The sequence below is a fragment of the Syngnathus leptorhynchus genome, chromosome 7, assembly GCF_054491065.1.
Source record: "Syngnathus leptorhynchus isolate UIUO chromosome 7, UIUO_Slep, whole genome shotgun sequence".
NCBI lineage: Eukaryota > Metazoa > Chordata > Actinopteri > Syngnathiformes > Syngnathidae > Syngnathus > Syngnathus leptorhynchus.
The window spans coordinates 14,725,125-14,752,594 of NC_141201.1; the positions used below are offsets into that span (position 1 = coordinate 14,725,125).

Here is a 27,470-nt window from a genome sequence, read left to right on the forward strand (position 1 = left end):
GGCTTCTGCAGCATTAATAACATAATTCTGTCTATTTTGTACGTAATACCTGTTCTGGCAAATATTTATAAACACTTCCTAATCTATTTTAAAATCCACATGCGCCTTTAAAATGTAGTACACTGGACCCCTCATTCTTGCAGTTTGGCATTATTTTTTCAATGGGCGTCAGATATAAGCATATTTTTGTTTCTCACAGGCCCTATTCCGTGAAAATAGTGGGGGCCCACCGTATATAATGTGAAGTTGAAAATGTATTTGAAAAATATATATACGCATCACTCACTCGCTCAATACATTGCAAACCGATAAAACACATTTTAGTATTTATTTGACTCAACATAAGACATGGCACAATAAGTGAATATTTTTCCGCTTTAACCAAATAATTTTAGGAAGAAAAATTAGTGTTGAAAGCGACAGATAATATAAGCTATCATAAGCAAGACAGCTGCATTGTATATGCTCCTGATCTTTTTGTCAGTCTGTCAGCAGTAAATTTCCGGAAATGTTATTTGAGGTTTGTAGCTTGCAAGTGTAACTTGATAGATACAAAAACTCTTTAGCCTTTGATTAATGTGAGTGGTTTGATGGCTTCTCTGATTGTGTTATCAAAGTGTACTCGCGTAATTTGTTTGTTGAGCGACAACTGCTAAGTCTGCAAAGCCTGGAACAGATGCACACATACAGCCTTTGAACAGAACAAGGATAAATCTGAATAAAAATGTCCATTTCACAGTTATTAGTCAACTTATATGCAATTTCCCCATTTAAGTTAGTATTTGAGGTTGTTTTTATGAATAACTATAATTTCAATACACCATGCCCCTTGGGTAAATGATCGGTCTAATGTTTTCTATTCAAGCTAATCATTATGTCTGCCTATCTGAGAAGGTTCTAAATTTGTTTGTCGGTATGCATGATCTAAGCACAAAATTGTGCCTCCCCACTGTCTATAAATGAGGCCCCATGTCTATGTTGTTCCATTGTTCTGAGTAACAGAAAATATTCGAAAAGTATTTGATTCCAAATCAAGATTTCCCAGAAATTTTCCACAGTATAGATATATTTAGTCACAGCTGTCATTCACAAGTCCACAGAACTGTAATTTGCTTTGTTTTATAGAAGAGGATAGAATGGCAGAATTTCTCAGTCTTTTTTGTCCCAATGCTTTCCAGTGCACTGAATTCTTCTTCAGATGTACTCCCTTGATGTGTACTTCCAAAGGTTAAAGCTTGTGTTTTGGTTTCTGACTCCTGTATTTCTGGGAGAAAGGACAACCTTTTGGAAGTTTTCTGAGAGAAAGCTGGCAGCAGGAGTAAGATTAGTTGACCCCAGTGTTACTCATCCATTGTCATCTTCAAGGCTAATGGTGAAGGACCTGCCCATTCAGTTGTGGTTATCTGCTCTTTCTGAAGTTTGCGCTTTTTCACAAAGATGACCAAGATTCCAACCATCATTGATACCAGAGCCACACCTATTAGTCCTGCCACTACTTGACTGTGAATTGGTATGTTATTGGAATTTTCTGCTGGAGGTTCTTGGATTATATGTGGCTCAGTTAGGATATTAACTCTTGAAGATTTGTATGAGACAGTGGGCTGTGTGGGATCCTCACCTGTGTTTGTAGGTTTGTTTTCAAGAGATGAGGTGGAAGATGTGGTTGCGGTAGAAATGAGCTTCGGCTCTGTAGATAAATGGGTAATTCTAGTAGCAGAGGTTAGGAGTGTTTGTTCCATGTGAGAGATGTTCTGACTAACTTATTTTGCAAGAACCACACGAGAGACAGTATGCCCTTTAAGCACTTGCAAGTGGAGAGCCAGTCCGTTACTGTAGGTACAGAAATGTTTGAACAAACTCTGCCATTAGTCTCTTACAAGAGCATATTTATTGAGAACAAGTGGGGTGGGGGTGACATTGGACATGTTTGTTGGTCACCTCAGCAACTGGTTAATCACTGCAGAGGGTCCCAGTTTATTGTTTTACGAGGTCGTGGAAATAAAACCTAGTGGAGCATTTACATAACTAAGCAAGGATGTTTCCACACCTTTTGGAAAGTTTCAACAACTGAATGGTTAAACTTTTCCGAGTCAAGGAAAGGTAAAAGGTTTAAACAAAGTTAATCATTCTAGTCTACATCCCAACATAATCATACGATCAAGATAGGTTATAAACCCTAACATTCCATGTCCTGTTTTTTTGTGGATCTTGTGAACACTTGAGATCTAAAGCTTTCAGTTCCTTCTTTGGTGTTTGTCATTCCTACCAATGAATTCATTTTCAGGAAATTTATGAAGTTGGTTGTTGCTTGAGCCACCTTGATCTCTTCTGTGATATTCAGAGGGGATTTCTATTTGTAAGTGACTGTTGGTAGCTGGACTGAAATGTTGCTGTACCACTTGTTTGCAGTGGCAATGCCAAAACTATCCTTAAGAAGTGAAGGATCAGAGTTTCCGTCTGTCTTGTAGCCATTTGGTGAGTCTTTGCAGCTGTAATTATAGAAAGTATTTTTAGCTGAAATGCTACATGAGAAAACAACTACAAAAAATACTGGTGATATCCAATCCTTGTAAAAATCTTAAATTTGACACCCCCAATACCTGGTTTGTTATACAGAAACTAAACTGTTCACACTGTGTTTCACTGGTACTAATTTGCTAATTTCATAATAGGTCTGAGGTCTTTTTTTTTATAACACGATTTCGAGCTGGTTAAAAAAAAAGGGTCATGTTCACGTCAAGTCACCCATCCTCCCTGCTTTTCCTAGTGAACAGATCTACCCAGGTGGTCAGATCGGCTCTGGGGGCCTGTACTGCATCCTAATGATGTCGCGCTATGGCAAATCCACGTCAACTTGACGTCAACTATTTAACACTATTTGGCGTTAGACGTTATCGATTATACTTCGAATCAATAGACTCGAAAAATACATCAACTTCTTAATCGTGGGAAGACATATTGACAGTATAAACTTTTCCAATTTCTGTAATTTGAGTCTGTAGATAATTTCATTCATCGTGTACAGTTTGTGATGAATTATTCATTGGACCAAATATCAGTTCCAATATTCATGTTTGAAAAAACAAACATTTAAATCAAAGGCAGTGATCTCTAAACATACAATCCAAACATGAAATATCCACCACACCACAAATATACACCCACACCAAAGAACATCATTACAAGTTATCACTACCAGGTCTGGCTGCAAATTACATATTTTCCTTTTAAAATGTCCAAAGCATGTTGTGGTTTAAATAAAATGGAACAGTGATGCTTTTGTCTAAAACCATCACAGGCCCATCTTTTATACTTGTTCCGAAGGGCGACTTAGCAAGCCGTTTTGGTGTGGTCTCTTTAAATGCAAATGAGATACTCCAGGCCGCAAGATGTGCACCTCCCTTTCCGGTCAGACATATTTGTCGTTTTTTAGCCGAGGTAGCGCTTACCTGCGCCACAAATATTTTGATTGATTAAAAGATGTCAACGGGGGCGGCTCGGTGTCACAGGGAGTCACGTCCGCCTCACAGTTAGGAGGGTGCGGGTTCGATTCCACCTCCGGCCCTCCCTGTGTGGAGTTTGCATGTTCTCCCCGGGCCCGCGTTGGTTTTCTCCGGGCACTCTGGTTTCCTCCCACATCCCAAAAACATGCTTGGTAGGCCAATTGAAGACTCTAACATCGTCCCTAGGTGTGAGTGCGAGTGCGGATGATTGTTCGTCTCTGTGTGCCCTGCGATTGGCTGGCAACCGGTTCAGGGTGTCCCCCGCCTACTGCCCGATGATTGCTGGGATAGGCTCCAGCACGCCTGCGACCCCCGTGGGGACAAAGCAGTTCAGAAAATGGATGGATGAAAAGATGTCAACGGCAAAAGACTTGGCCATACATACATAACACGTAACAAAATAAGTCCCCTCACAATATCTATGAACACGTCTTGTAAACAAGCACTTCAGTCAAGTTAACCAGTTATTGCTAGCGTTAGCGAGAAGCTAACGAATGCATTCATCACGTCATTGTGTTCCCCGAGAATAATATACCACCTTTGATGCAATTCATTTGCTACAACTACTCAAAATACACCCACAAGAAGTGACAAAAGAACGCACAGCTATAAAATCCGCAGAAATACTGACGCTAATGCTATGAAAACGAGTGCATCATAGACGCACAAAAGTGAAAGTGAAATACAGTTTATTATTTTTGTGTCCTCTCAAATTTACCGCTTTACTGTGTCCATCGTTTCCATAGATTCAAAGAACTGAACCATCAACTAAACAAAGTATTTCGGCAAATCCTCTATCCAGACAAAAGATTTCTGAAACACTCGTCCTTGAACAAGCAGGACTTTGCCCACAGATGTGGGTATAGTGCTCGAAAACTGAAATTTGACCAGGCATTTCTTTGACGTTCCAATGATGGGGGATGGTGCAATGATTGTATGGATTGATGCATCCAACAATGGAACATTTTGATCTCTCCACTTCAGCATCCTTGAGTTGTTTGGACGACAAAATTCTCTCCAAGTAATAAAGATGGTGGATTTGCGAAACCGTTTGGCCACACCCATTACCTTGTTTGGTAGTCCCGCCCCAACAGTTGTGATGTATTAGATTAAAACATGTACCGTAATTTTCGGACTATAAATCGCGTTTTTTTTCATAGTTTGGGTGGGGGGGCGACTTATACTCAGGAGCGACTTATATGTGGTTTTTTTTTTCAAAAAAATTTACTTGATCATTAACACATTACTTACTAGTACAGTTGATCACCTCACATATTTTTAATACACTGAAAAAACGAATAAAGCAATTCACACTTTAAAGCACAATATTCAAGTTCATGAAACAAATAAACAAAACAAAAAAAACAACTGAAAAAGAAATATAGTTATTTTCAAACTAAACTGAACGAGGGTGATTTAAATTTCACCATTGGCCGTGACGCAACAACTGGGAGGGGAAAGCGCTGTTTTTTTGAGTTTTTAAAAAGCACAGGTCTGGTGAAGAGAATTTAGTGTGGTGATGTAAAAAAAAAAAAAAAAACAGTAGGGGCAGCAATGCAATTTAGGATGCAAGCTCTGCTTGTGATGGACAGCATGCGAGCACACATCACGCCAGACATGCAAATCACGAGTCCGAAGGCGCGCGTACGCGGCATTGTTTACACGATCGATGATCAATGTATTTTATGATTTGGAGTGACAGATGGTGTGGTAATATTGTTGCTATATGATAGTTATTTGAAATATACTTTATATATCGTTATATGGGTCTGTGGATTAATTAGACATGCAAATCATGAGTCCGACGGCGCGCGTACGCGGCATTGTTTACACGATCAATGATCGATGGATTTTATGATTTGGAGTGAATGATGGTTTGGTAATATTGTTGCTATATGATAGTTATTTGAAATATACTTTGTATATCGTTATATGGGTCTGTGGAATAATTAGACGTGCAAATCACGAGTCCGACGGCGCGCGTACGCGGCATTGTTTACACGATCGATGATCGATGTATTTTATGATTTGGAGTGACAGTTGGTTTGGTAATATTGTTGCTATATGATAGTTATTTGAAATATACTTTATATATATCGTTATATGGGTCTGTGGAATAATTAGACATGCAAATCACGAGTCCAACGGCGCGCGTACGCGGCATTGTTTACACGATCGATGATCGATGGATTTTATGATTCGGAGTGACACAGATGGTTTGATAAACGTCTTATTTATGTAATAATCATTTGAATAACTCTGAATGTTACGTTAGGCCCTTTCTCAGCCTCTCGTTTGTGTATGTCACGTTAGCATACCGTATCGTTTAGCCTGTTGTTGCTGGTTCGTGTCTGTTTTTGGTGTTGGATTTTGACAAATACATTTGCCCCAAAAGTGCGACTTATACTCCGGAGCGACTTATATATGTTTTTTTTAACGTTATTGTGCATTTTATGGGTGGTGCGACTTATACTCTGGAGCGACTCATAGTCCGAAAATTACGGTAATAGAAAACTGAGAAAACTGAACGGAGTAAAGGATAGCCCCCAAACCTATGAAAATATCTGCAGCACCTGGAGGGATAGATTTCACTTTTCTACAATCTTGGAGACTCCAAGTACACAATAAAATGAAAATAGAAGCAAATAAAGTGGATTTTACAAGATACGTCTGCTTTATTAAATCAATCACTGATTTGAAAAAAGCGCACATTGTTTTATAAAAGGGTCGAAAATCCCTCATAATAGATTTTTTTTTTTTCTGCCACACAATGCAATGTACAAAATTCTCAATGGGTAGCAAACATTTTTGTCCATTAAACCCGTGGAAAGAAAAGACTCACAAAATAAAAAGGATACAATTAACTAAAAAGCATTTGAACGGCATTACAAGCCATTTACGTCGGAAAATTTTATGTTTTTTGACAAAATCCATCAGTGTGCGAAACAGACCAACCACAATCTTGAACATCATCCTGCTGTCTTCCAGCCAATCACAGCATGACATTATCAACAGGTGCAGGCCCCCCAGGCTGATCTGGTTTTATCTACGTATAACATACACCTGCTGCTCACGAAACACCAGACGCTAAGCTAACTTGTGCTGCACAAGATCTGGGGCAGCAGCTACAAGCTGCGTAGTGCAGCCCCTCTCCTCGAAGTCAGTGTTTCCCAACCACAGTTGGGGCTATGCATGCACATTGCAGGGGACACATTTCCAAGATGATAATTACCATAATTTACGGACTATAAGACGCACCTGATTATAAACCACACCAGCTAAATTTAGGGGAAAATCTTGTTTTGTTCATGTACAAGCCGCACCGGACCACGAGCCGCAGGATTTTTAATGTTTAATTACCATTTGTAAGAGAATATACACAAAGAGGACTGTCAGGAAAGACATGGTTGTTTGGGGACGCATTCCTTTTATTATCATAACCTTTATTGACAGAGATGAAAAAGCTCTGCAAACATGTAATAAATCTCAGCGACGACCATAATAAACTTAATGTGCAGGGAACACTAGCAACACACAACTAAAAATAAATAAATTGAGACCACTTACAGGGGTAAAGTTGGCAATTTGATATGAGCTACATGTATACTCCAAAGCAGACATGACCCGGAAATAAATAAAGAAAAGAGTGACACAACAAGATGTCATCAACAATAGCCCAGTGCCCTCTAGTGACCGGAGGAAACCTCTACAGTGCATGAGCAGCTCTAGTTCCTTTGTTAAAAGCCAAATCGACTGCCTTTAACTTAAAATCGGCATCATATGCATTTCTTTTGTCCCCCATAATGAGGGTTTGTGTATAAAAGCATCCTTTCTTCAGTAATGTCCGTCTTGATCTCGTTCTGTCTCTGATTTGTCTCAATTATACGGCACTATTTGCCTGACAGACATGCGATCAACACACCACTCTTCTCCCCAGTGACCGTGTGTCTGGTCACATATCCCTCCACCCAGCAAAGCGATGCCACACCACAGTGGTCCACATTCTTTTTACAAGTGTATTACTCATCCCATAAATCACGAAAAATCCATAGGTACGCCGCACGGAACGACAAGCCGCAGGGTTCAAAGCTTGTGTAAAACGTAGCAGCTTATAGTCTGGGAATTACGATAAGTACTCTGTCATTTCGTAAAACCCTTCATCAAATTGGTGCGATAACTGAAGGTGGACGATGTGTGTGTGATACGCTGAACAGAAATAACATGCGAAGATAGAGAAGCTAATGCTAATTGCTAAATTAATGTGAAATACAGAGTTGCAAAAGACCAGAATCAGTCCTTAAATGTACAGTACTTTTCACTGATGCCTGGGTAGAACCAGGTTAGGGCTGAGAACAACTAGCTATGAACAACCAATGAAGGTAACAGCTACATAGTACAGCCTATATTTAAATAATTAGCAAACAATTGCATTAACAAAGCTAGAGAATGTTGTCTTGTCAGGGTTTGTTCAAGATTTCAAATGTTCGCTTAAGCACATGCTCGACAACCTAAAATGAATCAGTTACGGGTGACAGCAGTGACAAGAAGCTTGTAAGGTAGTCAGCAATGTTTTTTTTTTTTGCATTTATTTGCATGATTCAGTTTTGAGACTCACAATAATAGGTCTCAAAATAATTTTCTCAATTTCACTTTCCTAAGGGAAGAGATTTTTTTCATTTAAATTAATGTAATTCCATTACAAATGCAGACATGTGAATTGTGAAAATGTGAGCCTTTTAACGGATTTATATTTTTACATTTGAATAAGCCATTCAGGAATACTTTTTTTTGTACACTCTCCATTACCATGAAGGGATTAAATTTATATCGTGATATGAATTTCATGCTGAATCGCGAAGCCTTCATTCTGCATTTGAAACATTTAAGTCTGACAAAATTGTGGAAATAATATATTCTTGGGTTTCTGTACAAGCAACATGTATATCAGTACAAAATTTAAAACATTTTGCCTAAAAACTTGTTTTACATACACTAATACAGTAATCCCTCATTTATCGCGGATAATTGGTTCCAATACCACCCGCGCAATATGTGAAAATTCACAAAGTAGTGTCACCCTTTGTTTTAACATTCATACATTGTTAATGTCTCAATAAGGGTATATTAAACCAGTGTTTCCCAACCTTTTTTCCTTCACGGCACACCTTTTCATTGGAAAAAATCTCGCGGCACACCGCCAACAAAAATCTGTTACGCTCCTATATTAAAATCTGTTATATTACAACGAAAGACGTAAAGTCCTATTCCTATATATGTGTGGAGAGTCAAATAATTTAATAAAAATAAATACTAAATATTCTTTAAATTGTTTTCCTTTTTTAAAAAGGTTTTAGACGGTGTAAGAAATAAACTATTTAAAGTAATTGTGATTACAATAATAGAATCAACGTGATTTTGTTTACGGTTTTAGACTAGGTCTATAAATATTGCAACAATAAGAACAAAGTCACTTTTAAAGACGCTCTGCTGTTCTGACAGAAGCTGAGTGGCTATCACAGTCAAGTGTCTCGACTTGACTGTGTATTTTATGTATGTGAAAAATAACCAATCCAGGTTCTCCGGTCGAACTGCATGCTCTGATTTCCATGGGACCACAAACACACCACAGCTGTAATAGTGTCACTGTTATTATAAGCACACAGCAACACACAAACTGAATACGTGCCGATGCAATACAATCAGACCGACACAACATGGAATCTCAAGTTTCTTCGATTTGCCACGCATGCTCGCAAAGCCTTGCGCTAACTGACCAGTGGTTTGGCGATCCTGTTTACAATGTGGTCCATAATTAATATTGGACAATTTCCCACGGCACAGCTGAACATCTCTCACGGCACACCAGTGTGCCGCGGCACAGTGGTTGAGAAACACTGTATAAAACCATATAAGTGCATATGTGATCATTAGAACATTAAATAATAGTTTCAAACATGTGAATACTATATTAATACGTAGTATAAGTGACATACAGAAAATAATGTATAACTGCCGTATTTTTCGGACTAAAAGTCGATCCGGAATATACGTCGCATCAGCCATAAAATGCACAATGAAATGAAAAAAAATCTATAAATTGCACCGGAGTATACGTCGCATTTTGGGGGAAATTTATTCGACAAAACCCAACACCAAGATCAGACATGAACAAGCAACAACAGGCTAAACGATACGGTATGCTAACGTGACAAACGCAAACGAAGAGCTGGGAACGGGCCTGAGGTAACATTAACAGTTATCCAAATAACTGTAACATAAATAACACATTTATCAAACCATCTGTGTCACTCCAAATCATTAAATCCACCGATCAAATTTGTCGTCCTTTCTGTAAACAACGCTGTGTGTGGCGCGCCGCTGACGTCGGACTTGTCGTCAGTTGCAGTTCAAATTATGCCACAGGGCCATGTAACGATATGTAAAGTACAGTGGAGCCTCGGTTTTCGAACACAATCAGTTCCAGAAGGCTGTTTGAGAAGTGAATCGTTCAAATTCCGAATCATATTTTCCCATTACAAAAAATGGGCAAAAACATTAATCCGTTCCAAGACATAAAAAACCTGCCTTTTTTAAGCATTTTTTTCATTTGCGCATTTTTGTCTGATCGCGCAACTGCAGCGCATTGCCGAACGCGCAACCGTAGCGCGTCGCCGACCGCACAACTGCACCGCGCTGTTCGCATTATTGTGACAGAGCCGTCGCTGAAATTTAGAAAATATTTTTAAACTCCTGATGTACTTGCCAAAATTTAAGTGGACATCAGTGCGCAGGGAGCTCAATTTTGTCCGATCGCGCAACTGCAGCGCACCGCCAAACGAGCAACCGTAGCGCGCTGCCGATCGCGGAGCTGCTCCGTGCTGGTTGCATTATTGTGACAGAGCGGTCGCTAAAATTTAGAAAATATTTTTAAAGTCCTAATGTACGTTCCAAAATGTAAGTGGACCTCAGTGCGCAGGGAGCGTAATTTGGTCCGATTGCGAAACCGCCCGTAGCGCGCCAGGCGCTCACTGTCGCATTGCTTTAGGAGCGTCTTTGTGTTTTAAGATGGCTTCACTGCTCCCACTTGCTTCCTTTGGAGACATGATTAGAGTTGATGCAATCCTCAGAGTAACGAGAACGTAATAACGAACGGAGTCAGTTGGCATGCGGGTCCTCTCGGCTCATCTCGCGAGGTTCGACAACCGTATTTCGTCCGACATCCAAAGCAAAAAAAATCTCGAATTTTTTGTTCGAATACCGATTTGTTCGAGAACCGGGACGTTCGAAAACCGAGGCTCCACTGTTTATATGAAGTATATATCAAATAACTATTATATAAACAACAATATTATCAAACCATCTGTGTCACTCCAAATCATTGAATCCACGGATCCAATTCCTCGTCCTTTTTGTCAACAACACCGCGTGTGCACTGCTTTATCTGTTGTCGACGCTGACGTCAGACAACAATTGTCGTCAGTTGCAGTTAAAATTATTCCACAGGCCCATATAATTATAAACAATTTTATCAAACAATCTCTGTCACTCCAAGTCATTCAATCCCGTGATCGAATCCTTTGTCCTTTATGTAAACAACACCGCGTGTGTGCTTCGCCGCTGACAGCTCAGTGGCCTAATAGTAGAGTGTCCGCCCTGAGACTGGAAGGTTGTGGGTTCATACCCCGGCCGGGTCATACCAAAGACTATTAAAATGGGACCCAGTGCCTCCCTGTTTGGCACTCAGCATTAAGGGTTGGAATTGGGGGGCTAGATCACCAAAATATGGTCGAAGGACCCCAGGAAGAGTAGCGCTGGCATTGCCAGAGCTAATGGGGATCCTAAATAAAACAAACAAACAAACAAACAAAAGTCAGTTGCAGTTCAAATTACAGTAACCCCTTGCTACATCGCGGTTCGTTTATCGCGGTTTCGCTACATCTCAAATTTTGGAATTTTGAAAATTCGGGAGTAATTTTACATATAAATCGCTCCTGAGTATAAGTCGCCCCCCACCCAAACTGAAAAAAAAAACGCGACTTATAGTCCGAAAATTATGGTAATATAAATATGATGCGTGCGTGCGTGACATATGTATATTTAGCTAAAGTATACATACTGTAAATAGGTTTTTAGAACACTCATTACAACTTTTTTAGAATAAGGTACAAGTGTACATACTGTAAATAGGTTTTTAGAACTCTTATTTTAAAAAAATTTATATCAAGGTACAATACTGTAAATATGTTTTTAGAACTCTTATTATAACAACTTTTTTTATAAAAATGTACACGTGTACGGACTGCAATTGTGTGGACACTCCTTGCCTTCTGCTGACGTGTGGGCAACTTTTGTGCCATAATTCCTCAATGTAGGTCTATCTTGAATTTGTGAATTTATTTTGGGGGGGTGGAATCCGCGACGTACTGAAGCCGCGATAATCGAACCACAATGTAACGAGGGATTATTGTATACAATTGCACATTCATGATACATTTACACTGCGAAAAATATACTACACATCAAAATAAACCACAATCCCCAAGTAATTTGGTTAATATGTAGAATGCGAAAAGTTTTATTGCAACTGTAAGCCACTACATTTAGCATTTTAGCAAGAAATTTCACTGAGATTTAGACTAGCTATGGGCAAACTCTGGCCCACGGGCCACATCCACCCCACGGTGCCGTTTAATCCCGCCCGCCAAACCTGAATAAATTGTATTATTAAAACAAAAATTGGGGGCATTTTCCCTGCAATTACTATGTTTCCCCAGGAGATGGGGAAGCGCCCGCCCGCACATTTACTCCTGGAAGCCGTGTCAGAAAACTCAGTGCACACTCACAAGTGCGTGTACGTACTAAGTAGTACGGACCCGGCCCACTCCGCGCTCTATTTACATCAGTGTCGAATTTCGAGTGTGAGCTGTGACGTCAGCGTTCTCGTAATTCGCACGCTGAGCTTTCAGATACAGTTTTACGCTAAAGTCACCCACAAACCTTCCTCAGGAATCCTTCCATTAAAATGAGGGGCCCGAAGAAAAGAAAGGTGGACACAGTGCCGAATGTTAAAAAAGAGTGGACAATTTGGCTCGACCTACGTCAAGTCAAGTCAAGTCAAGTCAAGTTTATTTGTATAGCCCTAAATCACAAGCAGTCTCAGAGGGCTTCACATAGACAATCAATTGACAATAATTCTCAAAGCATCCCCTGATCTTAGGCTCCCAAAAGGGCAAGGAAAAACTCAAAAAACCCCTACAAGGGGAAAAATGAGAAACCTTGAGAAGGGACCACAGATGGAAGGATCCCCCTTTCAGGATCACCAGGCTGCAATGGATGCAAAGAGGGCACATAAAATACATCATATGGAAACCAAAAAGTGGATGCCCAGGCCAAAGCCAAGAGCTGTCGGAGGTGCCTTCGATTGTCCTGGCAATGTCCTCCAGGAGGGTATTCCACTGCAGTTCCCTCATGGTGAATTGGTCCACGAGAATCTAGATAGCCATCGTCAGCATGGGTGTCACCTAACCACCTCCCCAGCCGGGGAGGGGTGGGGGAGTGGGGTCGGGGAGAGGTTAAAGGCCACATCATAGAAATACGTCTTTAAACGTGTCTTAAATGTTTCTACTGAGGTAGCAGTTCTAATATCCATTGGCAGGGCATTCCAGAGCTCTGGAGCCCGAATGGAAAATGCTCTAGCCCCTGCAGACATTTTCTTGGCCCTCTGTGTCACTAAAAAACTAGCGTTTTGCGAACGAAGGTTACGAGACGGAACATAAGGAACAACTAAGTCGACGAGATATGAAGGCGCTAAGCCATGCAATGATTTATAGGTTAACAAAAGAACTTTGAAGTCACATCTTAAATGGACCGGGAGCCAATGTAAATTGGCTAATATTGGGGTAATGTGATCAAATTTTCTTGTCCGTGAGAGCAGCCTCGCAGCAGCATTTTGCACTAACTGTAGACTTTTGATGCTGGACTTGGGAAGACCAGAGAATAATGCATTACAGTAGTCCAGGCGCGACGTGATAAATGCATGTATAATAATTTCGGCATCACTGGTCGAGAGGATTGGGCGAATCTTAGCAATATTACGAAGGTGAAAAAATGCTATTCTGGTTATATTTTTAATATGCTGTTGAAAGGAGAGCGTTTGGTCAAATATTACCCCGAGATTAGTTACAGTATCACTCTGAGTGATAATACGGCTATCCAGAGTTATAGCGGTTTCCTTAAATAAATGTTGATAACGAGCTGGACCAATTATCAACATCTCAGTTTTATCTGGGTTCAGACGAAGGAAGTTGAGAGACATCCATTGCTTGATCTCTGCAAGGCATGCCTCAAGATTACAACAGTCCCGCGGATCTGTCATTGATAATGGCATATATAATTGGGTGTCATCCGCATAACATTGAAAACTAACATTATATTTACGTATTATGTCCCCAAGCGGAGTCATATAAATATTAAATAGAAGTGGTCCTAGCACCGATCCCTGTGGGACACCACACGTAACTTTATAGAGCTCAGAGGACGCATTGCCATGGACCACTCGGTGCGTCCTGTCTGATAGATACGAACAAAACCAGTCTAGTGCTGACCCCGAAATACCAACACAACCTTTAAGACGCTCTAACAAAATATTGAAGTCAACAGTGTCAAAGGCAGCACTAAGATCTAGTAGTAACAATACCGACGAAGTATTTGAATCCATAGCTAAGAGGAGATCATTAGTCACTTTAGCAAGTGCTGTCTCAGTGGAATGATTAGCTTTAAACCCAGACTGAAAAGATTCATATCGATTATTAGCGACCATGTAATCAACAAGCTGCTGCGCTACTACTTTTTCAAGCAGTTTTGCTATGAATGGGAGATTTGAAACTGGCCTATAGTTACCGAGACAGTCCGGGTCAAGATTTGGTCGCTTAAGTAGCGGTTTAATGATAGCGGTTTTAAAGGCTGTAGGCACTATCCCAGAGGAGATAGACAGATTAATTATATTTAGAACGGACGGTCCTAAGATTTGAAATAATTCTTTAAGTAGTTTGGTTGGAAGCGGGTCAAGTAAACATGTTGTTTGTTTAGCCGCACTAACTAATTGTGTAAGCCTTTCGAGGGACACGCATTCAAAATTTGAAAAGGTTATCGCATGATCATCGGCGCCGGTAATCGGCGGTCCTGACTGAGTGATCGGAATGGTCATCTTGATCTCATCCCTAATGGAGTCAATCTTCCGAGCAAAAAATTTCATGAACTCGTCAGCCGAGTGAAAGGAGCTATCGGGGGTTGGCTGGCGTAGTGTTAGCTTTGCCACCGTATCAAATAGGTATTTAGGATTGTTCTTATTGAGATTAATGACCTGCGAAAAATAACGAGTTTTAGCTAAGATAAGCGCATCTTTATATTTCAGGAGGCTGTCGCGCCATGCCTGATGGAAAACCTCAAGTCTGGTTAAACGCCATTTGCGCTCATGCTTTCTACTTAATTGTTTAAGCGAACGTGTTTCATCTGTGAACCACGGAGTAGGCAGTCTACGGCGAGTTTTTAGACGTAGCGGCGCCACCGAGTCAATGGCATTTAACAATGTAGCATTGAATTCATTCGTAAGATTATCAATAGAGCCGGCATATGAGGGCAATACGGCAGTTGCTGGTCGCAGTAGCTCAGATAGCGCAGTCGCAGTCATGGAGTTAACATTACGGCTGCTGTAATTCTGATTGCTATCTTGTCTTTGACTAAGAACTAAAATTTCTAATTTTATTAAGTAGTGATCAGACAAAACAGTAGTGTATGGCAGTACTGTTATATTAGAGGTTGCCAGTCCTCGGGATAATACCAAATCTAAGGTATTACCATTCTTATGCGTTGCTACCTGTACGGCTTGCGTGAAACCAAACGTATCAATAAGAGTCTGAAACGCCGAAGTAAGTGGCTCAGACGGTATATTCATGTGGACGTTAAAATCGCCCATGATTATTATATTATCCGCGTTTGTCACTAGATCAGCCACGAATTCTGAAAATTCATCCAGGAAGCTAGCGTAAGCCCCAGGTGGACGGTAAATAACAGCAAGATAAAATGACGGTAAAGCGGTAGATCGGACAGTGAGAACTTCAAACGTTTTAAATATGTTAGTCGAACGAGGCGTAAATCTAAGATCGGAATTCGAGATGAGGGCAACACCCCCACCCTTTTTTCGAGGACGCGCCACATGCGAGCTCACAAAATTTGGAGGCGAGGCCTCATTAAGCGGTAGCAGGTCATTAGGTCTCAACCAGGTCTCGCAAAGACCAAATATATTTAGATTATGTTCCGTGATGAGGTCATTAACGAGAACTGCTTTCGTATGAAGCGATCTAATATTCATAAAACCAAGTTTAAGTGTAATCGGTTGGTCAGGGGACGCAATTGTCAGAGGATTTTTGAACGAAATGAAAGTAAGATTGTGTTCTCTAGGCCTGACATCACCTCTCAATTGTTTATTCGCGCGGCGGGACGACACGACCGTAGGAATTTGATAGTAAACATTTGGTACACACGTAATATTATCTGAAACAGGCACCATATCACCAGCTATACCGGTCGGGGTGGAGCGTTTGGATTCGTCTGCCACCTCAGTAGAAAGTGTGTTCAGGTGTACTGTAGCACTATTCAAACTGTGACGCCCTAGTCTACACAAGGAGCTATGTGCATGCTGGAAGTCTAGCCTAGCGCTAGTTAACTAGTTACGTGTTTGAGCAGACGTTCAGCCACATGAACGTCAACAAAGCCCGTCACAGTTTCGGTTAACAGACCGACACCTCGGCTCTATCCTAAGAATTACCACAACAAAATTTTCTCCAGACCAAGCCACTAGCCAAAAAGGGAGACCAACAATTCTATTTATTTCTTTACTTTATTTAGATGTATTCTTTCACTGATTCTTCAAGATGAAGTATTTGGTTAGAATGTTTGCCGTTTGATGTGATTTAGCCTCATTAGATAAACATATTGCATAAATCTGACCTGCAGGCGCTGCAGTGTTATTTATAATAACAGTGTCGTATTTTTTGGTGAAATATTATTTTAATGCTGTTAATAAATGAATTTGTTTCCAAAAAGTTTTTTTTTTTTTTTTAAATATCCATGCCTTACTACCTACTTATAATAAAAAGCTTCTATGCAATGACCTTTACATGTCATTTCTATTACCGTTGTGGCCTGAATTTAAGACGACCCCGATTATAAGACGACCCCCTCTTTTTCAAGACTCAAGTTTGAAAAATGACTTTTTGAACTCCAAATTTAATTTTTATACAGAAAATAATTACAGTACATCTGAAACAAATTATAACAATATATTCGAGAGAAAAAGCATGTTATTTTTCCTCATTCAAATCATGCAAACACTGTCTATCACATCTTAATATCTGAACATTTAAATATGTAAACTAAAGTGCAATCACATTTGTAAATGAATGGCCTCTGGTTTTTGAAATGTAAATAAACCAATCTCCTGTGATAAAACAACAAAATTGCAATAACTGCATTAACCCTCAAAGTGAAGTCTAACTGTAACTGTAGTCATGAAGCAAATCTGAATAAGGAAAAACATTCCAATAAAATAATGCAAATTGGTTTAAACTTGAGAGTAGCTGAGATCTGATCAGAACATTACTCCTCACAAACATCCTCTGCCTCACCGTGCTCAGTGTCACTGTCCTCACTCCCATCCTTTGGCTCCGCTGGCTCCTCCCATAGCACGTCATCCTCACTGCCATCCAGGGCATTTGATATGCAACATTTTTTAACCTGTGGATGATGCTCTTTTGGGAAACTGCATCCCATGCGTGGAGGATCCACTCACAGAGCAAACGTACTGGAGGCTTCTGAAGCTTTCCTGTCGGTGTGAGTGCGTGATCACCAGACATTTGCTTTAAAGTTATCTGGCGCCATCTAGCGTTGTGAATGGATATAATGTCTAGACCCCGAATGTAAGACGACCCCCACTTTTTCAGTCTTATTTCAATGTAGAAAAAACTTCGTCTTATAGTCGGGCCAATGCGGTATTATATCATTTCACGTTATTTTCACTCTAAACCGCAAGTGGGGATCTATGCCTGTGTTGATTATTGTTTTGATTGCCCTAAGTATAAGTAGGCATGAATAACAGCTAATACTGTTGTTAATGTCCCCTTTAGTTTTTTGAGGGGATTTAAAAGCAGCACACGGTATGACCGGCTGCTTGCAGCGCTGAGTGAACGAGTGGTCTCTTTTCAGTTAACTGCCTTAACTTTATGTCATCTTCTCAAGTAGTTAGGGAGAGGTGGTGGAGGGTGGTATGAAGGAGTTCTACAGGTGCTTTTTATTGTCTTTAAAAATAACAAACAAAAACAAATGTGTAGGTGTGATATTGTGTCACCAAGGGCAATATGAGTAGGCCATGGGTCTGTTGTAAAGATATCCCACTGTATACTGTGACTTAGCTAAGAATTAAAACAGAGGAACAATATTAACATTTATTTATTATCGATATTTAATATGGTACATTATGTTTGTGACCTACAATACACACCTGATGTATAAATAACACACATAAAAGGAGGGGTTGGATGTTCATATCATGAAGACCCCATTGTAGGTCATGAGGCATCTCTTTGATTTTACTAGTCGTAGTTCTAGGAACTGAACACATCTTATGAAATGCATACAGACTCTAGCGTTCATTTTGGACTTTTACTTTTACTTTTTCATTTTGGCAGTTTACCAAGGTCACTTGAAATTTCCAGACAACCAGACAAGTTTTTTGCATCTGAGCTCAACATCTGATGATCATTTGCGTCAGGATCATAAGCGTTTCCCTCTTGTTCAGTTTCTGTCCTTGCTCCCGCCTCTTCCCTGTCTATATCAACTTGATTTTCTTCCTGTATTGTGTTGTCTGCTGTTACCTCCTCCAACATGACACTGGTGTCACATGGCCCAACCAGTCCTTCAATCTCAAGTGGGTTAGTGTCCCAGTAGTCTGTACTACTCACTAAGTACATGTTGGAGTGGGAGGCTTGTGGAACATAAACCTGGCGCCGAATATGGCAGATTTGACAGGCCAATCACAGTGGCAATCAACAGCCAAAAAATCCGCCCCCCTGCCGAACCCAAAGCAATCAGACTTATCTCAGTATCAACCAAACAATCCACTCGCGTGCCGTGCCATTGTTGTCCTTGTCTGAAGTACAGTGGAGCCTCGGTTTTCGAACACAATCCGTTCCAGAAGGCTGTTCGAGAAGTGAATTGTTTGAATTCCGAATCATGTTTTCCCATTACACATAATTGAAAAAAAATTAATCCATTCCAAGAAAAAACCCCCGCCTTTTTTAAGCATTATTTCATTCGCGCATTTCTGTCCGATCGCGCAACTGCAGCGCACCGCCGAATGCGCAACCGTAGCGCGTCAGCGACCGCGTCAGCGACCGCGCAACTGCACATTATTGTGACAGAGCCGTCGCTGAAATTTTGAAAATATTTTAAAACTCCTGATGTACTTTCCAAAATTTAAATACCGTAATTTTCGGACTATAAGTCGCTTTTTTTTTTTCATAGTTTGGGTGGGGGGGCGACTTATACTCAGGAGCGACTTATATGTGTTTTTTTTTTCAAAAATATTTACTTGATCATTAACACATTACTTACTAGTACAGTTGATCATCTCACATATTTTTAATACACTGAAAAAACGAATAAAGCAATTCACACTTTAAAGCACAATATTCAAGTTCATGAAACAAATAAACAAAACAAAAAAAAACAACTGAAAAAGAAATATAGTTATTTTCAAACTAAACTGAACGAGGGTGATTTAAATTTCACCATTGGCCGTGACACAACAACTGGGAGGGGAAAGCGCTGTTTTTTTGAGTTTTTAAAAAGCACAGGTCTGGTGAAGAGAATTTAGTGTGGTGATGTAAAAAAAAAAAAAAAAACAGTAGGGGCAGCAATGCAATTTAGGATGCAAGCTCTGCTTGTGATGGACAGCATGCGAGCACACATCACGCCAGACATGCAAATCACGAGTCCGAAGGCGCGCGTACGCGGCATTGTTTACACGATCGATGATCGATGTATTTTATGATTTGGAGTGACAGATGGTTTGGTAATATTGTTGCTATATGATAGTTATTTGAAATATACTTTATATATTGTTATATGGGTCTGTGGAATAATTAGACATGCAAATCACGAGTCCGAGGGCGCGCGTACACGGCATTGTTTACACGATCAATGATCGATGGATTTTATGATTTGGAGTGACAGATGGTTTGGTAATATTGTTGCTATATGACAGTTATTTGAAATATACTTTGTGTATCGTTATATGGGTCTGTGGAATAATTAGACATGCAAATCACGAGTCCGACGGCGCGCGTACGCGGCATTGTTTACACGATCGATGATCGATGTATTTTATGATTTGGAGTGACAGATGGTTTGATAAACGTGTTATTTATGTAATAATCATTTGAATAACTCTGAATGTTACGCTAGGCCCTTTCTCAGCCTCTCGTTTGTGTATGTCACGTTAGCATACCGTATCGTTTAGCCTGTTGTTGCTGGTTCGTGTCGTTGGTGTTGGATTTTGACAAATACATTTGCCCCAAAAGTGCGATTTATAATCCGGAGCGATTTATATATGGTTTTTTTCACGTTATTGTGCATTTTATGGGTGGTGCGATTTATACTCCGGAGCGACTAATAGTCCAAAAATTACGGTAGACCTCAGTGCGCAGGGAGCTTAATTTTGTCCGATCGCGCAACTGCAGCGCAACTGCAGCGCAACTGCAGCGCAACTGCAGCGCAACTGCAGCGCAACTGCAGCGCAACTGCAGCGCAACTGCAGCGCAACTGCAGCGCAACTGCAACGCAACTGCAACGCAACTGCAACGCAACTGCAACGCGTCGCCGACCGCGCAACTGCACCGCGCTGGTCGTATTATTGTGACAGAGCGGTCGCTAAAATTTAGAAAATATTTTTAAAGTTCTCATGGACTTTCCAAAATGTAAGTAGACCTCAGTGCGCAGGGAGCTTAATTTTGTCAGATCGCGCAACCGCAGCGCGCTGGGCGCTCACTGTCACATTGCTTCAGGAGCGTCTTTGTGTTTTAGGATGGCTTTACTGCTCCCACTTGCTTCATTTGGAGGCATGATTAGAGTTGATACAATCCTCAGAGTAAAGAGAATGTAATAACGAACGGAGTCAGTTGGCATGCGGGTCCTCTCGGCTCATCTCGCGAGGTTCGACAACAGAAATTCGTCCGACATCTGAAGCAAAAAAAAAAAAAGTTTTTGTTCGAATACCGAATCGTTCAAGAACCGGGACGTTCGAATTCCTAGGCTCCACTGTATTTGTGTACTCTCTGGTAATTTGGTTGGACTCAATAGTTGGAACGGGAAGGTCTGCATTGATGAAGTGTTGTAGCAGCATGACAAACAGCCACAGAGCTATAGTTTGTTCCATTCTGTTCTTTAATTTAAATATATTTAGAGGGGGAAATGAATTAAATAATTCTGAATATTGCCCAAACTGATGTTTGATCTGAAAAAGATCTTGGTGGAGTTGCAAAAGTTCTACTGATGCTCTTTCAAAAAACAATGGTCCCGCTTCCTGGCCCATTAAATAGTGTTATTATTTTAGACCCCTTGCATTTGTACCACAAATCTGGAGACAGAAGACAAAAATGTTTATTTATTTATTTATTTATAAAGATTTATTTTTGTCACATACTTAAATGCACATATTGCCCAGTATCAGAATATTGCCGAAACTGTTTGATGTTGCACAATTTTGTGTTAATACTTACTTCCCCGCAGAAAGAGATCTTGGTGGGATTCCACTATTTCTACTGATGCCTTCTCAAAAAACAATGATCCAACTTCCTAGCCCACTAAATATTGTTGTTATTTTGATCTGTTGCTTATGTACCAGAAATCTGCAGACAGAAGACAAATATGTTTATTTAAAAATATTTATTTTTGTCACATACTTACACATTGATCATGCCCAACATCATCACAGAAAACCTTTAATATGACAATGTTTGTCTTTATATCATTCTTTTAGATTCAAAACTGGACAGATAAATGGAGATCTGCTCATCTACCATGTTCTCCTCACCCTGAAACCTTACTACGCCAAACCATATGAGATTGTGGTAGACTTAACTCATGTAGGCCCAAGCAACCGCTTCAAGACAGATTTTTTGTCCAAGTGGTTTGTGGTCTTTCCTGGTTTTGCATATGAAAACGTAGCTGCTGTCTATGTTTACAACTGCAATACTTGGGTAAGAGAGTACACGAAATACCATGAGCGGCTTCTGACTGGTCTAAAAGGTAGTAAGAGGCTCCAGTTCATCGACTCTCCAGCTAAGCTAGCTGAGCACATTGAACCTGACCAACAGAAGCTACCTGCTGCCACGCTTACTCTGGAGGAAGATCTCAAAGTTTTCCATAATGCCCTCAAATTAGCTCACAAGGATACTAAAGTTTCAATAAAGGTGAGGTTTTATCAGTAGTCATTTTTTAATATGTAGACAGTTTATCCTACTTTTAACTTCATTACTAACCCAAGTTTCTCTATTATTTTCTTCTCCCCCAGGTTGGCTCAACAGCAGTGCAAGTCACCTCAGCTGAACGGACACGTGTTCTTGGACAGCCTGTCTTCCTCAACGATGTCTACTATGCCTCTGAAATTGAGGAGATATGTCTGGTAGATGAGAGTCAGTTCACACTCACCATGGCCAACCAGGGCACACCTCTTACTTTCATGCATCAGGAATGTGATGCAATTGTTCAGTCTATCATCCACATTCGAACACGATGGGAGCTATCACAGCCTGACTCGATCCCTCAGCACACCAAGATCCGACCCAAAGATGTTCCTGGCACGCTGCTAAATATTGCTCTGCTCAACCTGGGTAGTTCTGACCCCAGTCTCAGGTCAGTCATAGAGATTAATAATTTCAGTTAATTAAAAAAAAATCAACATGCTTGTATTTACAAAATGAAGCCAGAGATAAATTTATCAAGAAAAGACTTGAATACAACAGGCATGTTTACTGCTTTAAAAAAAAAAAACTTCTTTTCTCTACCTTTTCACCATTGTTTAGTGAATTTCTGTCTTTTTTGTCTCCATTTTTGCTCAGATCTGCGGCTTACAATCTGTTGTGTGCTTTGACTTGTACCTTCAACCTGAAGATAGAAGGGCAGTTGTTGGAGACATCAGGCCTCTGCATTCCAGCCAACAACACTCTTTTCATAGTGTCAATCAGTAAGACACTTGCTGCCAATGAACCCCATCTGACGCTGGAGTTTCTGGAGGAGTGTATCTCTGGTTTCAGTAAATCTAGTAAGTAACCAAATGAGCCACCGCACGCCGAATAACGCGACAGAATGGCGCTAAATGACGTGCAGCTGTACGTATGTATGCGTATGTAATAAATGTTTTTTATGTATGTCTTGTATAATACAATATATACCGTATTTTCCGGACTATATGTTGCTCCGGAGTACAAGTCGCACCAGCCATAAAATGCATAATAAAGAAGAAAAAACAAGTCGCACTGGAGTACAAGTCACATTTATGGGGAACTTTGACAAAATACAACATCAAGAACAGACATGAATAGGCAACAGCAGGCTAAACAATACGGTGTGCTAACATTACATAAACACAAACGAGGACCGGAGGCCATGCCTGACATAACATCCATCCATCCATTTTCTGTACCGCTTTGTCCCCACGGGGGTCGCGGACTTGCCGGAGCGTATCCCAGCTGTCATCGGGCAGTTGGCGGGGGACACCCTGAACTGGTTGCCACCCAATCGCAGGGCACACAGAGACAAACAACCATTCGCACTCACACCTAGGGGCAATTTGGAGTGCTCAACCGGCCTACCAAGCATGTTTTTTTTTTGGGGATGTGGGAGGAAACCGGAGTGCCCAGAGAAAACCCACGCAGACACGGGGAGAACATGCAAACTACACACAGGGAGGGCCGGAGGTGGAATCGAACCCGCACTTTCCTAACCTTGAGGTGGACGTGCTAGCCAGTGCGTCACCGAGCCGCCCTGACATAGCATATTAACAGTTATTCAAATAACTATAACATAAATAACAAGTTCATCAAACCATCCAAATCAATAAATCCATAGAAATCTTCAGCCTTTGTGTCACTTATAAACAACGCCGCTGCTGACTCCAGAGGTACATGTGGGGCTGACGTCAGATTCATCATCAGTTGCAGTTCTCATTATTCCACAGGCCTATATAACTACCGTAATTTTCGGACTATAAGTCGCGGTTTTTTCATAGTTTGGGTGGGGGAGTTACTTATACTCAGGAGCGACTAATATGTGAATTTTTTCACAAATTTTCAAAATTCAAAAATCCGCGATGTAAACCGCGATAAACGAAACGCGATGTAGCAAGGGTTTACTGTCATTTGAACTGCAAGTGATGTCACCGGCAACGCGCAGCGGTTGTTTACATAAACCCACAACCCTGAGACTGGAAGGTTGTGGGTTCAAACCCCGGCCGGGTCATACCAAAGACTATAAAAATGGAACACATTGCCTCTCTGCTTGGCACTCAGCATTAAGGGTTGGAATTGGGGGGTTAGATCACCAAATGATTCCCGAGCGCGGCACCGCTGCTGCTCACTGCTCCCCTCTCCCCCAGGGGATGGATCAAAATCACATGGGGATGGGTTAAATGCAGAGGACAAATTTCACCACACCCAGATGTGTGTGACGATGATCATTGGGACTTTAACTTTAACTTTGACTTTAAAGGACAAAGGATTTGATCACGGGATGACGAAGATGACGAAGGGCCCCACGTTTGAAGAATTTAATGATTTGGAGTGACACAGTGTTTGAAAAACTTATTTATGTTATCGTTATTTGATATATTTTATTTCGTGTAGCAACTTGTATATGTTTTTATCGTTACAGTTCAGTAGTTGTTGGCTCGTTGAACTCTTGTTTTGTTAAATAGCCGTTTACCAAACCCACGTCTTTCCTGGTACTTTTTAACGCTACAGCGCAGCGTTGTTGACGTAAAGGACGAGGAATTTGATCGATGGGTTTCATGATTTGGAGTGACACAGATGGTTTGATAATATTGTTGTAATATGATAGTTATTTGAAATAAACTTTATATATCGTTATATGGGTCTGGAATAATTAGAAATGCAACTTACAACGGGTCCGACGTCAGCATATGCGGCGCATACGCGGCATTGTTAAACATAAAGGACGATCGATGGATTTAATGAATTGGAGTGACACAGATGGTTTGATGAACGTGTTATTTATGTAATACTTACTTGAATAACTCTGAATGTTACGTCAGGCCCCTTCTCAGCTTCTCGTTTGTGTACATGTCACGTTAGCATATCGTATCGTTTAGCCTGTTGTAGCTGGTTCATGTCTGTTTTTGTTTTGTTTTCCTGTTTTCCTTTGTTTTTTTCACTGGGACTTGGCTGGTAACCCCTGGCAACCCCATTAGCAACACCAGCAGTTTCGATCTAGTCCTCAGAAATGAATTTATGTTCAATCTCAGCACTTTGAATTCCGATGCCAAGTCCATCACACAAATGCTTTTTTCAGCCTGTTGTTGCTGGTTCATGTCTGTTCTTGGTGTTGGATTTTGACAAATAAATTTGCCCCAAAAGTGCGACTTATACTCCGGTGCGACTTATAGTCCAAAAATTACGGTGTATATATAAACTATATATCAAATAACTATAACTTAAATAACCAATTTACCAAACCATCCGTGTCACTCCAAATAATTAAATCCATCAAAATCTTCGTCCTATGTGTCACTTGACTCCGGAAGTAGATGCTGCGCTGACTTCAGACTCATCATCAGTTGCAGTTCCAATTATTCCACAGGCCTATATAACTATGTATCAACTATATATCAGATAACTATAACATAAATAACAAGTTTATCGAACCATCCGTGTCACTCCAAATCATTAAATCCATGGAAATCTTTGTCCACTTTGTCACTTATAAACAACTCCGCCGACTGCAGAAGTAGATGCTGCGTTGACGTCAGACTCATCATCAGTTGCAGTTCCAATTATTCCTCAGGCCTATATAACAATATATAAACTATATATCAAATAACTAGGACATAAATAGCAAGTTTATCAAACCATCCGTGTCACTCCAAATCATTAAATCCATCAAAATCTTTATCCTCTGTCTCACTTATAAACAACTCCGCTGACTCCGGAAGTATATGCGGCGCTGTCAGACTCATCGTCAGGTGCAGTTCCAATTATTCCACAGGCCTAGAGCACCCTCATGCAACCCCGGCCAAACTATGAAAAAATTTGCGACTTATAGTCCGAAAAATACGGTTATACAAACTAGTGGGATGAGTGGGTGTTCGTCATAGTGGTTGTGGTTTGCAGTGATGTAGAACGGAGAATTTGAAGCTGTTCCTAATATTTTTTACTCATGAGGGCAAAATAAAAGAACTGACTCTACCACTTTGCCATAAGTGCTGATAATGTCCATCCATCCATTTTCTGATGTAAGACTAGAGATGTAAGAATAAAATAAGACCACTTACAGGGGCAAAGTTGGCAATGTGATATGAGCTACACGTATACTCCAAAGCAGACATGACCGGGAAATAAAGAAAGAAAAGAGTGACACAAGATGTCATCAACAATAGCCCAGTGCCCTCTAGTGACCGGATGAAACCTCTACAGTGCATGAGCAGCTCTAGTTCCTTTGTTAAGAGCAAAATCAACTGCCTTTAACTTAAAATCGGCATCCTATGCATTTCTTTTGTCCCCCATAATGAGGGTTTGTGTATAAAAGCATCCTTTCTTCAGTAATGTCCGTCTTGATCTCATTCTGTCTCTTCTTTGTGTCAATTATACGGCACTATTTGCCTGGCGGACAGACATGCGATCAACACACCACTCTTCTCCTGAGTGACCGTGTGTCTGGTCACATATTCCTCCACCCAGCAAAGCGGTGCCGCACAACAGCGGTCCACAGCCTTTTTACGAATGTATCTGTATTAGTCATCACAAAAATCACGAAAAATCCATAGATACGCCACACCGGACGACAAAGCGTGTGCAAAAAGTAGCAATTTATAGTCCAGGAATTACGGTAGTCAGATTACAGAGTAATTTATAACGGAGATTATTTATACAGATTGCATTTTCCACATGGACAGAGTGACACCGTTGTTTATTTCAGCCCTTTGCGCAGCAAGTGGATAAATTGTCACCATTGTCGTGTCGCTCAATGGACCGTTGTGACTCCAGTTACTCAGCAGCGTTTTTGCTGAGAGCAAACCGGCAGTCGGGGAGGCAGGGGAATTGCTCATGTCATGTCATAGTAAAGAAGCACGTTCTGACTTCTATTCACTGTTTGGAAGGAATTTACTGAAGAACCAATGAATTTTATTAAATAACATCTAAAAATAAAGAGAAATTTGAACTCCTGCTATGATGGAGCTAAGATGCAGGTATTTTCGATTTGATTAGCAAATCTGTTTAAAACCATATTAAGGATAAAAAACAGCTTGACACAGGGAATGAAGGTGGTATTTCATTATGTCGTCACGAATTGTCATCAGCTTCATAATTATGGCGTACATGTGTGCGTGTGGCAGACCGAGGTCTTAAGATACCGCTGCAAACATATTTATAAGATCACTTTGTCCTCATTTTACCATTGCACATGTATCACCAACAACCTTTTAGTAAGCAAATCTACTTTGTTCATGTGATGAATAAAGTGGCTAGCAAGCTATCTAGCCAGCTAGCAAACATAGAAGGTGTTGCCTTCTGGGACATTGGGGGAAAAGAAGAAATAATTTGACACGGCATTCAACCTAAGCCATATCTCTGTCTGTCTGTCTGTCTGTCTGTCTGTCTGTCTCTGTCTGCCTGCCCG

At 40.6% G+C, this 27,470-nt stretch overlaps 2 protein-coding genes across 4 annotated transcripts in view; one reads left to right on the top strand and one right to left on the bottom strand.

Annotated features, from left to right (window-relative positions):
- Positions 1 to 27,470, top strand: part of nf1a (neurofibromin 1a) — a 158,180-nt gene that overhangs the window by 100,910 nt on the left and 29,800 nt on the right. For all 3 annotated transcript variants that reach the window (XM_085915635.1, XM_085915638.1, XM_085915636.1), the window contains 3 exons: positions 21,598 to 22,030; positions 22,132 to 22,472; positions 22,679 to 22,881. In XM_085915635.1, the coding sequence (XP_085771761.1) occupies positions 21,598 to 22,030; positions 22,132 to 22,472; positions 22,679 to 22,881 (977 nt within the window). The remainder of the gene's footprint in view (positions 1 to 21,597; positions 22,031 to 22,131; positions 22,473 to 22,678; positions 22,882 to 27,470) is intronic.
- evi2b (ecotropic viral integration site 2B) lies at positions 954 to 1,739 on the bottom strand. The gene is given in 4 exon segments (XM_085916376.1): positions 954 to 991; positions 1,220 to 1,302; positions 1,304 to 1,370; positions 1,373 to 1,739. Coding segments are annotated over 4 exon segments (555 nt in total).